At 26.8% G+C, this 12,962-nt stretch overlaps 1 protein-coding gene across 1 annotated transcript; it reads left to right on the forward strand.

The window, feature by feature from the left end:
• The first annotated feature begins 2,931 nt into the window (after nucleotides 1–2,931).
• LOC126660786 (abscisic acid receptor PYL4-like) lies at nucleotides 2,932–4,035 on the forward strand. Its single transcript, XM_050354497.2, has one exon. It carries the CDS (start codon nucleotides 3,151–3,153, stop codon nucleotides 3,796–3,798), a length of 648 nt encoding a protein of 215 aa, XP_050210454.1. The 5' UTR covers nucleotides 2,932–3,150; the 3' UTR covers nucleotides 3,799–4,035.
• Nucleotides 4,036–12,962: the final 8,927 nt, after the last annotated feature.

Raw genomic sequence — 12,962 nt, forward strand, 5'->3', positions numbered from 1 at the left:
GCAACTTGGTGTTTCTTTTTATTTATATAATTAGGATTGCCTGCAGGGTCAGTTTTTAATGCTTATCTTATCCTTCTGCTTACGCCTCTCCTTCAACTTGTTCATCCCAACCACCTTTTTCCTTCTTTTTCACAACATTTCACATTGTTTTTCGTTGTTACAACTCATCGTATCAAATACAGATTAATTATCGGGTTATCATTCCGAGCGAGGAAAGAAAATGACTCGAAAACCCTTATCATATGTTACCAGATTAAGAAATATTCTTCTTGTTTATATTCTTTTGAACCATTATTGAAACCTAATGATATACCAAGATAGGAACTATGAGATAATTTAGTGATCTTATGTTAATAACAAATTAAAGTGTATATTAGATATAGAATGTTATTAAGAATTTACTTTTTCGAGTTTAACAATTAATGTAAATGAAAATATATAAAGTGGACCACTTGCTATTTGAAAGTACATGCATGAAATGAAATATTTCAAACATTAATTCATCCCTCCATTTTAGCTTCATGGACGACTTTCTTCATCTTACTATCTTAGTCTATGTTGTTGAACAAATTGATGGAAAAATGAACCACTTGATCAAAAGTTTGATTCACAAAACATAATAATGAGTATCTAATGCTAGAACCTACATCCTCATATATATGTATATAATTTTTATTATATAATTCTAACCTAATATATGCAAAGTTCAAGTATATATAGACATATATGCACTAAATTTTCTTTTTATTTATTTAATCTTTCATCAAATTTATGATTCAATTTCAATCCAAGAAATCATCCAATCTTTTTATTTAATATGGTACTAGTTAGTCTAGTAAATTGATTTGTTTATAAATGAAGAAATTGACGCCTATAAAAAAAACAAGGGAAATTAACATATCAAATAATGAAAATAAATATTCAATAAAAAAATGAAAATACATTTTTCTAACATTAAGGAGTAGGGATGCTTATATGTCACGATCTTAACAGAAAATTGTCCAAAGTTTTATACCATTTAATTGAGGAATTGATAAACTCATGCAAAATATAAGCAATGATTTTAAATTCATATCAAACCGGTCGGTCCAGTCAATCAACTGCAAGACTGATTTGGTATGCGTGGCCGCATATTGAAACTGTGAGTTTACAGTTCGGAATTAATGGTTCACGGTACGTAATTGATGGTTCACAGTTCCACAAAATATAACCGACCAATCATGGAGCCAGTTTAGGCCGATTTCAAAAATAAAATAAAACAATTATTTATGAACTTAAATTTAAACTCTTAAAATCATATTAAAATTGAAATTACACTTTAATATAAATAAATAATTATATTTAAAATTGAAAAATATAATATAATTTACCCTACACTTTAGCAATTAATTTTAGGCCTAATGGTATATTAAATCAAAACCTTTACGGGTTGTGGTAATTTTATAAAAACAATTGAATAATTTTAACATTTCATTGCAATTGTAGCCATTTTTTCAATTAATTTAATTTTTTTCAATTTTACTTCATTCACTACTAGAAAACTGCATTTTACCAACAGATTTTTCCGTTGCTAAAGGCTGAAATCCGTCTGTAAATTAAGTTTTCCGTTGGTAAAAGACTAAAATCCGTCGTTAAATCAAAAAAATTTCGTCGGTAATTCTCTATTTTCTTGTAGTGATTATAATACATATTAGTTTCGTTTGTCCTTTTTGGTTATTTTTAACTTCAAATTTGTTTGTGTTTTTGCTCCAATCATCGAAAAAGTTAGAGAGTTTATAATTAGAATTTAATGTTGTTTTATTTTTTTTAATATTAGAAGTTAAATTTTTAAGTTTTAAAAAATGGATTATTTTGGAGACGTTAATTTATAATTTCAACAAAAAGTCGTAATAATTATATTGATTGAAAAAACATTTTGCTAAAATCATAACAAAATGTTAGTTTAGAATATTATTATAAAAATTAAAAGTTTAGGATAAAATTACAACAATCCGCAATTTTTTTGATTTACTTTGCTAATTGGCCTTAATTTTATAATAAACATATATTGGTATAACAATAAAATAAAATGCATGGTTAATATTCAAAATAAATGATAAATTTTAGTAATTAATATTGTATATATGATAGAATATTATAAATAAATAAATAATATCTTACGTATATGGTAGGATATATTAAAAATAAAAAAAGCTCAGTATTTTAACTAATATGTATTAAGTAGTTTAAAAAAAAATTAATTTAGTTGAACATGCGGTTATGGTTTCAGAAAAAATTGAACCGGTCTGGAACCAACTGGCCCCTATTTCTAACAACTTTGATTCAATTATAAGTTTTTTCTCAGTTTCAGGCCAGTTTTGACCAAATTTAGTTTGGTTCGGAAACAAACCGACACGTAACTACGTACTCTATGATTTTGGTTCTTCTCTAAATTAAATATATAGTTCAACCTCTGTAAACAGAAAAAGAATTAAAAAATTAAAAAATATTGAACCGATTAAACTATAAATCATCAAATTATTTATTTACTTGTTAAAGTATCATTCATTTACACTAATATTTCAATTTATTTCCTAATTATATGCGTTTAAATTTTGAATATGTAAATTCATTTAAAACTAAATAAATATACATATTATATATATTGTCTAAACATATTTATTTATTATTAAAATAGTTGAACCGATTGACTCATAAATCGATAGTTCCGATTCAATTTTTAAAACACTTGGTATTATTAATTTTTCAACATTAAAAATAGGTAACACTAATTGTTTGAGGGTTTCAAATTTGAATTGCAAATTGAACCAATTCAAATATTTGAGGGTTAAATTGATACTTTGAATAAGACCAAGTTGGCCTTTTTGTTCATGATTTTTCCCCTCATATCACATGAGTTTTCATTCATTAAACCCATTCTTCTTCTTTCTCCATTAGAATAAACATTATATTTCTCCCACTTGTATTATAAACCTCTTACCTCCACATGATCTTCCATTCATCTCCTCTTTTAATTTTAGTCTAGTTGGAAAGTGACTATCCCCAACTATTTATATATATATACAATCATATACAACCAAAAAAATTAACAATACTCGTCGATCTCTCTGAAAATATTAATCTTAAAAACTACGTCGTTTTACGATACATATGCCGATTCTTCACAGAATCAACACCACCACCACCACCACCATGGCCGCAACCCCAGCTTCTACGGGTTCAACTATATCCTCCTCCACCGCTTCACCCTGTCAAAAACGCTGGTCAGTCCCGGTACCGGTACCTGACACGGTGTCAAAGCACCACACACATATTATATGCCCTAACCAGTGCTCCTCCGCAGTCGTCCAACACATCTCCGCTCCCGTATCCACCGTCTGGTCCGTCGTCAGACGGTTTGATAATCCGCAAGCCTACAAGCACTTCGTTAAAAGCTGCCACGTCATCAATGGAGACGGCGACGTCGGCTCTCTCCGTGAAGTCCACGTCATATCCGGACTCCCGGCAGCTAACAGCACGGAGCGGTTAGAGATTCTTGATGAGGAGAGACACGTAATCAGCTTCAGCGTTGTAGGTGGGGACCACCGGCTTTCGAACTATAAATCGGTGACTACTCTCCATCCTTCTGCGGCCGGAAACGGCACCGTCGTGGTGGAGTCTTACGTGGTGGATGTTCCAGCTGGCAACACGAAGGAGGACACGTGTGATTTCGTGGACACTATCGTTCGGTGCAACCTGCAGTCACTGGCTCGGATCGCTGAAAACTTGGCTAGACGGAGCAAGTCAGCTTGTTTGTGAGTGATACTATAAATTTTGTTACTGTTGAAAATAGATGTGGTGATACGGCGTCGTTTTTGTGAGTTTTTGCCAATGAAGTAACTTAAACAGATTTAGTTAGTTGGTGTTTTTTTTTTCTTGTAAAAAATATCTGTTCTGCTTGTATTTTTTAATTTGATTTTCCATTAATGAATATGAATTTGAGAAATAAAAAGTGAATAGTGACAGATAGTTCATTATCTGTTATTTTTTTATTCAGATTATAATATAGAATCTTTTAATCTTTGGTTGCTAGCTTTTCACTATCTTTCTGTCCTCATTACCCGGGTGATGGTGATGGTTATTGATTTAAAATTAAACGACATTAATGGTTGGTTTTGGTAGCAAATATTGGTAATTTAAATAATCCGAAAGGCCAAAGCATGATCAAAATGGAGTCGTTGATCGTCAAAACTAAGTGCGCAACTTTGTTCCTGCAAGTGCTAGCTTTAATTGCACACAATTTGTCGATGGAATACTACATTGTCGATAAGTAGCACGGAAAGGTCCGAAACGTTTTGTACAAATTTTTGAAATTTGGATTGACGAATGCTTTGAAAAAAAAAACACAACTTTCTCGAGATTTCCGTACTTCATATATAGAATTATTGTTTTGGCCATATATAATCTCGATATTGAACTTGTAGAAAGTTTGACACTAGCTTGTTCGCTATCAAATTTAAAATATAATATGTTCAGATTCGATTTAAATTTTTAGATTCATAAAAATTATTAATAATAGGAATAATTTTTTTAATATTAACCGTAAATGAATGTAAATAATTATAACTAAATAACTCTAAGTTAATTAGGTTTACATAAATATAAAATAAGATTAAAATGGGAGAGGAAATGTCATATTATTCCTTTCCTATTAGCAATATGAGATTTATTCATACAATTCACTAACACATGTTTAAATAACTCATACCATTGAATTATAACTCACATGATATAAATGTTGAATTTAGATCGTGGAATTGATTCCTCCCATAAGACTCTTCCTCCCCCAATTATCAGAAATAAATAACTCATCTTATTACATTGTATTAAATTGTTTAATTTACAATTTTTGAAATGGCTTGATTTTTTTTAATTTTTCACATTCAAATGAGTCAAACATTATCAAATTTATCCATAAAACAAAATTTAAAAATTAAATTTGATTGATAAAGAAAAGAAAGGAATGGATCATGTGAAGGTGAATTAAAATAGGTATTTTTGGGTGCATATACAGATTAACACAAATGCTAGGGTGCGCAGTTTCTATAAGAGGAAAATGAATTAATTGCGAATGAGAGGAGACAAAAGATGGGAGGAATTATGTAGCATCAGTACTCCTCGTGCGCCTCCCATCGCTTTCCACTTCACCACTGCATTCAATCCAATCTACTTTTATTTCATCTTCAATTCACGTAAAAAAAATATAGTACTAATGGAGAAACAATAAAATAATCTAAATCCAGATAAACTTTTAAAAAATTTATTTTAAATTTTTTTATACGCTTTATATTTCAACATTATACACTCGGTATTAAAAATAAAACCGTCTCTCACTCTCTCAAATGTTATCGGTTGTGAGCAAAAATAAAAGTATAAAATCTGAATCCATAATACGATATAATTCTGCGATCTATTTTTATGATATAACATCTTTTTTTTTTATCATCTATTGTTTTTATTTTATTTTTTGTGACCGACTACAACCTCTCGGTTAATGTTAATATGGAGAATATTGAGTCAAAACTATAAAAATCTGAAGTATGGAGAATCTAAAATTGATGTTTTAAATGGTTTTTTTTTTTGCATTTAACGTGAAGGGAATCAAAAGGTGTTTGAGTTTGATTACTCAACAAACAACCACAACCACAACAAGTAGGTGATAAAATATAATTTGAGAGCAAGTTGCAAATATTTGTGTATGTATGGCCATGCAACTTGCACTCTCTAATTTCTCTGTCCCTTCAACATTACGACCATCTCTCAAGTTGGTGTGCAAGTGGGAACCCAGAGAAGAAGGGTGGTTGGTTTTTATATCTTCTGCCTCTACTATTTTCTTTACTTTTCAAGATATGAATAAATTTGATAAAACTAATTTCAATTTAGTCACGGCTTTCTAAAATTACGAGCAATGAGATTTTAAAAAAAAAAACATTTTAAACAAATTATATTTACGTAGAAAACTAGTCTTATTGTGTCTTTTTTTTCTCTTACATAAATGAGTATTTGATTTTCATTTTATTCTTTTTTTTATGTGAGAGAAAAAATATTACTTGCGTGGCAAGATTTAGTGATAGATTGACTATGTTTAACTTAGAATTACCATTTTAAAATTTAATAACTATAGTGAAATAAATCAAATTTTATGATTAAATAAAACAATACGACAGATTAGTAACCTTGAAAATTTGATACTTAATAATTAAGTTAATATATGGAAATTATAGGAGAAAACAAAAGAAGTTTGCTGAACAAAATGAAAGAAAATTGTAGAAGCACGTGGAAAAAAACAAAAAGATCAAAACAGACCTATAAAATATTGAAAGGCTCGAAAGTACGTTCACATTATTAATCTGGTGCAAAAAAAGGTTCGTGTTATAAGGGTAATATCCCATTAATTTTATAACATCTTCACGTAACACATCTTTTTGATACTTTCTATGAATTTACAAACCATGTTCCAATTTTTCCTTAGGAGATTTTGTAGTTCCTTAGCATCCTTTAGATTAAAAATAATTTCATCTTAGAAGGACATTAATTTTTTAAATTCTTTTGGAACTTATTATTTCATTAAATTTATAGCTATATATAATAAATTTCCATAACAATACTCAGTAAAAACAATTGCAAAATCCTCCAGCAAGACCCAGATTAGAACCAGATAGGATCATAGCAAGATCAAAACATTATTAAAAAACAACAATTTAACGATAGATCAAAACTCAGTCACTAAATGAAGAATTACCGGCATAGCAACAGATTAGCGAAGGAAGGCATCGGCAAGCAAGGCACGAGTTGGCACCAACCATCATCATCGACAAATTTTGGCAACGGAGCCGTCGCCAAAATGGCGCGCATTAAGCTCCAAAAAATTATGCAGGTACAATTAGTGATAAATACAAGATTATGTTACTAATCAGCGACGGATACAAGATTTTGTTGTTGATTATCGACGAATAACAATGTCCATCCTTGATTAGCAACGGACATTTAATTTGTCTCTGATTAACGACAACATCTTGTATCCGTCACTAATTACCAACAATATTTTGCGACGGATCTAGAGTCCGCGCCAAATGAATCAAAGTAAGATGAAGATTCATAGAAAAAAGTAGGATCAAGATTCGACAAATAATATCTCCAGGCAAGATACGATTAAGACCCAAATCCTAGTAAGATCAAGGTTCGAGCAAAGACTAGCTCGGGCCAAAGTAAGACTAAGGCTTTGCTTTGTCTGGATAACTGGATAAGTAGGCTTGGGAAATTTTACTTTTCGGAAAGTAGTAATTTTTTTTATTTTGTTCAACTTGTGTATTTTACTTTTCGAAAAGTTGTAAGTCCAACTTCCCTTTCATTAGCAGAGTGACTTCTCTAACAAAAAAAACATATAATTAGTAGAACTTCCTTAATATTTTAAAAATAATTTTCTAATTTATTCTTAACTTATTTCTTTTCAAGTTTTCTAAAATTCTTTGAAAAATATTTTTATTTACTTCATAAAATACATTTATTTTATTTTATAATCGTTACTTATAATAAAATTAAATATTTTCTATTTAATATTATTAGCGAAAACCTTCACATAGTTATTGCCAATTGGTTTTTAGATTTACCATTAAAAATTCAAAATTGAAATACTCAAAAGAAATGAATATATCATTTGACAAGGCATAATGTGTAATGTATACATTTATATCCAAACATTGACATAATAAAGAATTGAAATGATGATGACCATACTTACAATGAATGGTAATGCTATAATTAAGCTGAAATTAAGATGTGATTAAATAGATAAAAGATTCACATCAGTCTTAATTTCTCCCTTTCCAAAATATGTTTTCTGGTGCATTGATCCCTTCCAGATTTAATTAGCAAGCTACTTCAGTTTGCAAGAAAAAGCTAAATTTAGTTGGTGAAGTATGCACATCTTTGGTTAGTTCTGCTCAATGCCATGATTAAGTATAGCAATAAGAGTCGGTTTATCCATTAAAGTGAGATTAGGGAACTGAGAGCCATCATTATTTGGATAACACAATCTACTACTATATTATTGAGAACACCAAAATTCTTCTTGTTTTAGGTGGGGGCATGTTTTGGTTCAAATAAGAATTGATTTTTTATTTTTCAAACCAAAAAGTATTAAAATATTTTTGCAAATTTATCAAGTTTAATAATTCATTGTAATCCTGTCCAATTTTTTTTAATTAATTTAATTATCTTAATTTTCAGTTAGATTTTTATACTAACTCTTTTGTTAGTAAAATTTATTTTTCGGACTTACAAAATTTAATTTTTAATCAAAAAACAAAGGTAGCAAAATACAATAATATCCTCTATCTTTCCGTGATTGAAAAAAAAAAGTTGCTGCTCAAATTAAATAAAAGAACAAATGAACATTGTGTTGAAGCGAAACATTGACACAATTAAAATGATTAAAAAATTGAATTTAATTACAGAAAAATTATTAAATTAAATAGATTTACAAATTTTAAATCTTTGGATAAAGAAATTAGTTTTTTGGTTTGACTTTTGAAATAAAAAATAGTTAAAGTTTACATAAACTAAAATATCAAACCAAACCAAATAAAAAATCTAACCAAATGATTGGTTCAATTTGATTTGAAAAAAAAAAGGAATTTTTAAAAAGTAAAGATACTTGTCAATATTTTCAGGATATAAAATTTATTAAAAATAATTATTAAAAAGTATTATTAAAAAGTATTGTAATATTTTTAGCTAAAAATCTATAAAATGTTGAAAAATGCTATTTAACCCACCATTTTGTACCTGCTTCATTGTCACTCCTTACGTGGAATCATTTAATTCGTTTAATTCCCCTCCAAAAGTTTATATTTCAAAAAACAACTTTTAATGCAATCACTAATTTGTTGCCACGTCAGGTGGGTTAAAAAAGATGGGTTAAAAAGGAGGGTTATATAGCATTGCTCTAAAATATTATAGTTAAATTTTTTTAGCATTCACACTCGTTGGATTCGCCAATACAGTGAAGAGATAACAGCGGCTAAATTTTATTCATTGTTGTTTTTAAATGGTGAAACTGTTGCTAGTATACTGGCTAAAAGCATCTCCATTACATATTGTATTTTTATGCTATTTTTAGCACAAAATAAGATAAAATACTATATATAGCACATATTATTAAAATTCACTCCATTGCAAAATGCTAAACTAAATGATAAATTTATAAATTTATAATTTTGTAAGTGATTATCATTATTGATGGAAAATCTGTAAATAATTTAGATATAATAAAATTTGGCATATGCTAAATTTTCTAATAAATTTGGCACAAAATTTAGCATATGCTAAATTTAGCACATGAAATAAAAGTGCAATGCAGATGTGTTTTTTATACTAAATGCTAAATTATAGCATCGTGAGGTATTTTTAGCATTAGAGTGGAGATGCTCACAATCTAATTGTTGATATGCTAAGAGGCGGTGGCGACGTTTCAGTTGCTGACGTAGTTGACAGAAATTGGGACTTAAATAACAATTTGTCCCTCAACTTGTAAGCAATGAATAATTAATATATAAATTAATTTTTTGGATAAATTAGTTATGAATTTTATGAGTATGGGTAATTAACCCAATTTTGACAATTTACCCCTCAATTTGTAAGCTAATTGTTTCGTAAATTGGCAATTTGCCCCCTCAACTTATAAGCTAATTTTTCAAAATAGAGTTAATTGCACAAAATCATCAAGTTCGTAACTAATTTGGCCATAAAATTAATTTATATATTAATTACCCATTACTTACAGGTTGAGAGGACAAATTATTATTTAAATCGAAATGTTGATGTTTAACTTTTGAGTTTCTCACTCAAAATGATTAATAGTTTCAACATAAGTATGTTAATATCTAATATTTTGGTTGTGTTTAACTTTGAATTTTTTTTTGTCTCATTTTTAAAATAATTGAGGACTTTAATAACAAAAGCATAATTGCTCTCTATATAAAAACATAGAGTTATTATCATGAAGTATTCTCAGTTTTTGTATTATCTTAAATTTAAGCATAATGTATTAAATATCTTATCTCGCATTTTAACTTTTCTAAATTTTATATTTTATAGTTTTTGCGTTGTCTTATATGTTATTTTTCGTAAAAATTATGTCAATTTGACTGTTTTAAATGACCAAAACAACATCGTATAAGGTATTTAAACTACAAATGTCATAAAATGATAAAATGAAAAGTTGAGCTTTTTTATTTAAAATTTAAAAAGTTGAGATGTGTAGTGTCACTTTTGGTAGAATTTATTTAAATCGTAAAAATGAGAATCCCTCATGGAATGAGGCGAAGAGAAAAACAGACGGAAAAGATAAAAATATTTCATGACAATAATCCAAAAATTTAAAGGCTTTTTTAATCATCTTCCTATAATATTAGGTCTGATTATTTAAAAGCCACTCACCTTATAACTTTTTTTTTATTTATACCATGATTTAGGAAAATTTTCAATTGTAACCTATTTTCGATTTTTATGTTTGATCTCTACCCTAATGAGTTAAATTGACCTATTTTCTTTTGAAAAAAAATTTAAATTAGTCCTTCATTTTTAACCTATATTCTGATAAAATGTTAATGTTAATCATTTATATATCTTGTTTTTAATATTTTCATCCTTAAATTAATTAAATTATCAAATTTTTTAATTTTGGGGTACAAATGAAACATAAAAATTGAAAATAGGGTACAATTGAAAATTTTCCTAAATCATGATATAAATGAAAAACAATTACAAGGTGGGTGGTTTTTAAATAATAAGGTCATAATATTTAGGGCTGTACAGAAAAAAATTTAAACCAACCAAGTTAAACCAATTCATCCAGACCAAATCAAATAGTACGGTTTAAGAGATTGTTGGTTTGATTGTTGGTTTGAAAAATAGAAAAAAGTAATTATTGGTTTGGTTTGCGGTTTTAAAAATTATAAACCAACATAAACCAAATCAAACCAATATATACACATACATACATATTTTTATTAAAATTATAAATATTATAACTTAAAAATGAAATTTATATGACTATATTTTAAAACTGTACTTGGCAAAATAATATATTTAAATATCATTCAATGAAATAACTATCTGTATATTTATTATAGATCAATAAATGTTATATTTTTATAATATTAAAATATTATATTAATAAAATGTAAAAATTATAATATAAAATATTTATAATTTTTTATTTATTTATTAGTCATTATTATAGTTTGTTATATAAATATAACATTTATTTTTATGATGAATAAATATTTTTAAATCTTTATATTTTTTTTATCTTAGAAGATAAATAAATGATCTTTTGATGATGGTTTAAACTGGTTTCAAAAAAGAAAATTATCAAATCAAACCAAACCCATTTTGCTGATTTATAATGTATGTTATTTGATTTTGGTTTATAAATCTGCCAAACCAGTATTATTGATTTGGACTAAAATATCAATAATAAACCAGTTAAACCAAATCATGTACACCTCTAATAATATTATATGTCAATCAGGGTAATGAAGGGTGTGATTTCTTTAAGGTGTTGAGGTATCTTCACGGCAACGCACGAGTGTGGATGTGGAGACATTAACCACCATGACCTAATTCCTATTTATTTTATTTGACCATCACTACTAAAAAGAAAAATGAAGTAAATTTATAAGAATAAAGTATATCATTGAATAACTAAAAAGTATTTAAATAATTTATAAATAAAAATTATGAGCATGTAATACAAATCATTATAAATTTTATTTATACTACATATCACTTGATACAATAATTTTAGCGTACATAAAATTTCTACTGTTACAGCTGATAGATTGAACATTTAAAAAACATCCAGTTAATTGTCTAGATATATAATACATTTGTACTGTTTTATATAACTGAAAACTAAATACTAAAATTAAATATTGAATAATTTTTAAAATATTAAATTAAATATTTTATTTATAATTTTGACCATGAAAAAATATTAGTAATTTAATAAAATATATTTTGATTCTTTTATTATATTCATAGATATAGATATGTGCATAAAATAATTAATAATATAAAAATAAAAAATTATTCTATGAAATATTATCAATATTTTATTTATAAATTAATAATAAAGTCACTTTAATATAAAGATAAAAAATTAACAACTTAATATTTTAAATAGAAATTTCAAATTTCATATAAATTTAGTATGTGTTATCAAACACTATTTAATTAAAAAAAACATGTATTTATCAGGAATCATATGTCGTTTGTCATTTATACCCTATGCTAAAAATTATGTCAGTATGATCAAACATTCAAATATATTCATTTCTCACTCAAGGAGTAAAATTAATAAAAATAAATTATGATTTAGTCATTTAATTTATTTTTGTAATATTATTCTTTAATTTAATAATTTTTATAAGTTGTAATCGATTCTGATAGTTTTCAAACTACCACCTTATTTTATTTTCATGACCACATTTTATTTTAATTTTAAACTTTAATTTTATTTCAACAGAAAATTTTCCGACTCAAAATGCATGTGACAATCGTTTTTTGTCTAATTTTACATAAAAACTTGCCATGTATACATAATTGACTTCCACTATAATTAATGAAATCATGTATTCGTAATTTTCAGGCTAAAATAAGTATGAAGTGATTCTCATGTGGTAATAATAAACAAAAATTGATTGTCATATACATTTTCGACTGAAAAATCTGCCGCTAAAATAAAATTAAAATTTAGTAATTAAAATTTAATTACCAAAATAAAATAAGGGAATAATTTAGATATCATGAAAATATATTACCCTATAAAAATTATGTGAGTTACTACTCGATACGGTATAAATAGATAATACAGATAGTTTGAAAAACTTTAGGTTTATTAATTTTGAAAAAAGTAA

This window comes from Mercurialis annua, linkage group LG1-X (genome assembly GCF_937616625.2).
Source record: "Mercurialis annua linkage group LG1-X, ddMerAnnu1.2, whole genome shotgun sequence".
In the NCBI taxonomy this organism is placed as follows: Eukaryota; Viridiplantae; Streptophyta; class Magnoliopsida; order Malpighiales; family Euphorbiaceae; genus Mercurialis; species Mercurialis annua.

Coding starts and splice junctions, on each gene's coding strand:
- LOC126660786 (XM_050354497.2), top strand. CDS start 3,151: ATGCCGATTCTTCACAGAATCAACACCACCACCACCACCACCATGGCC.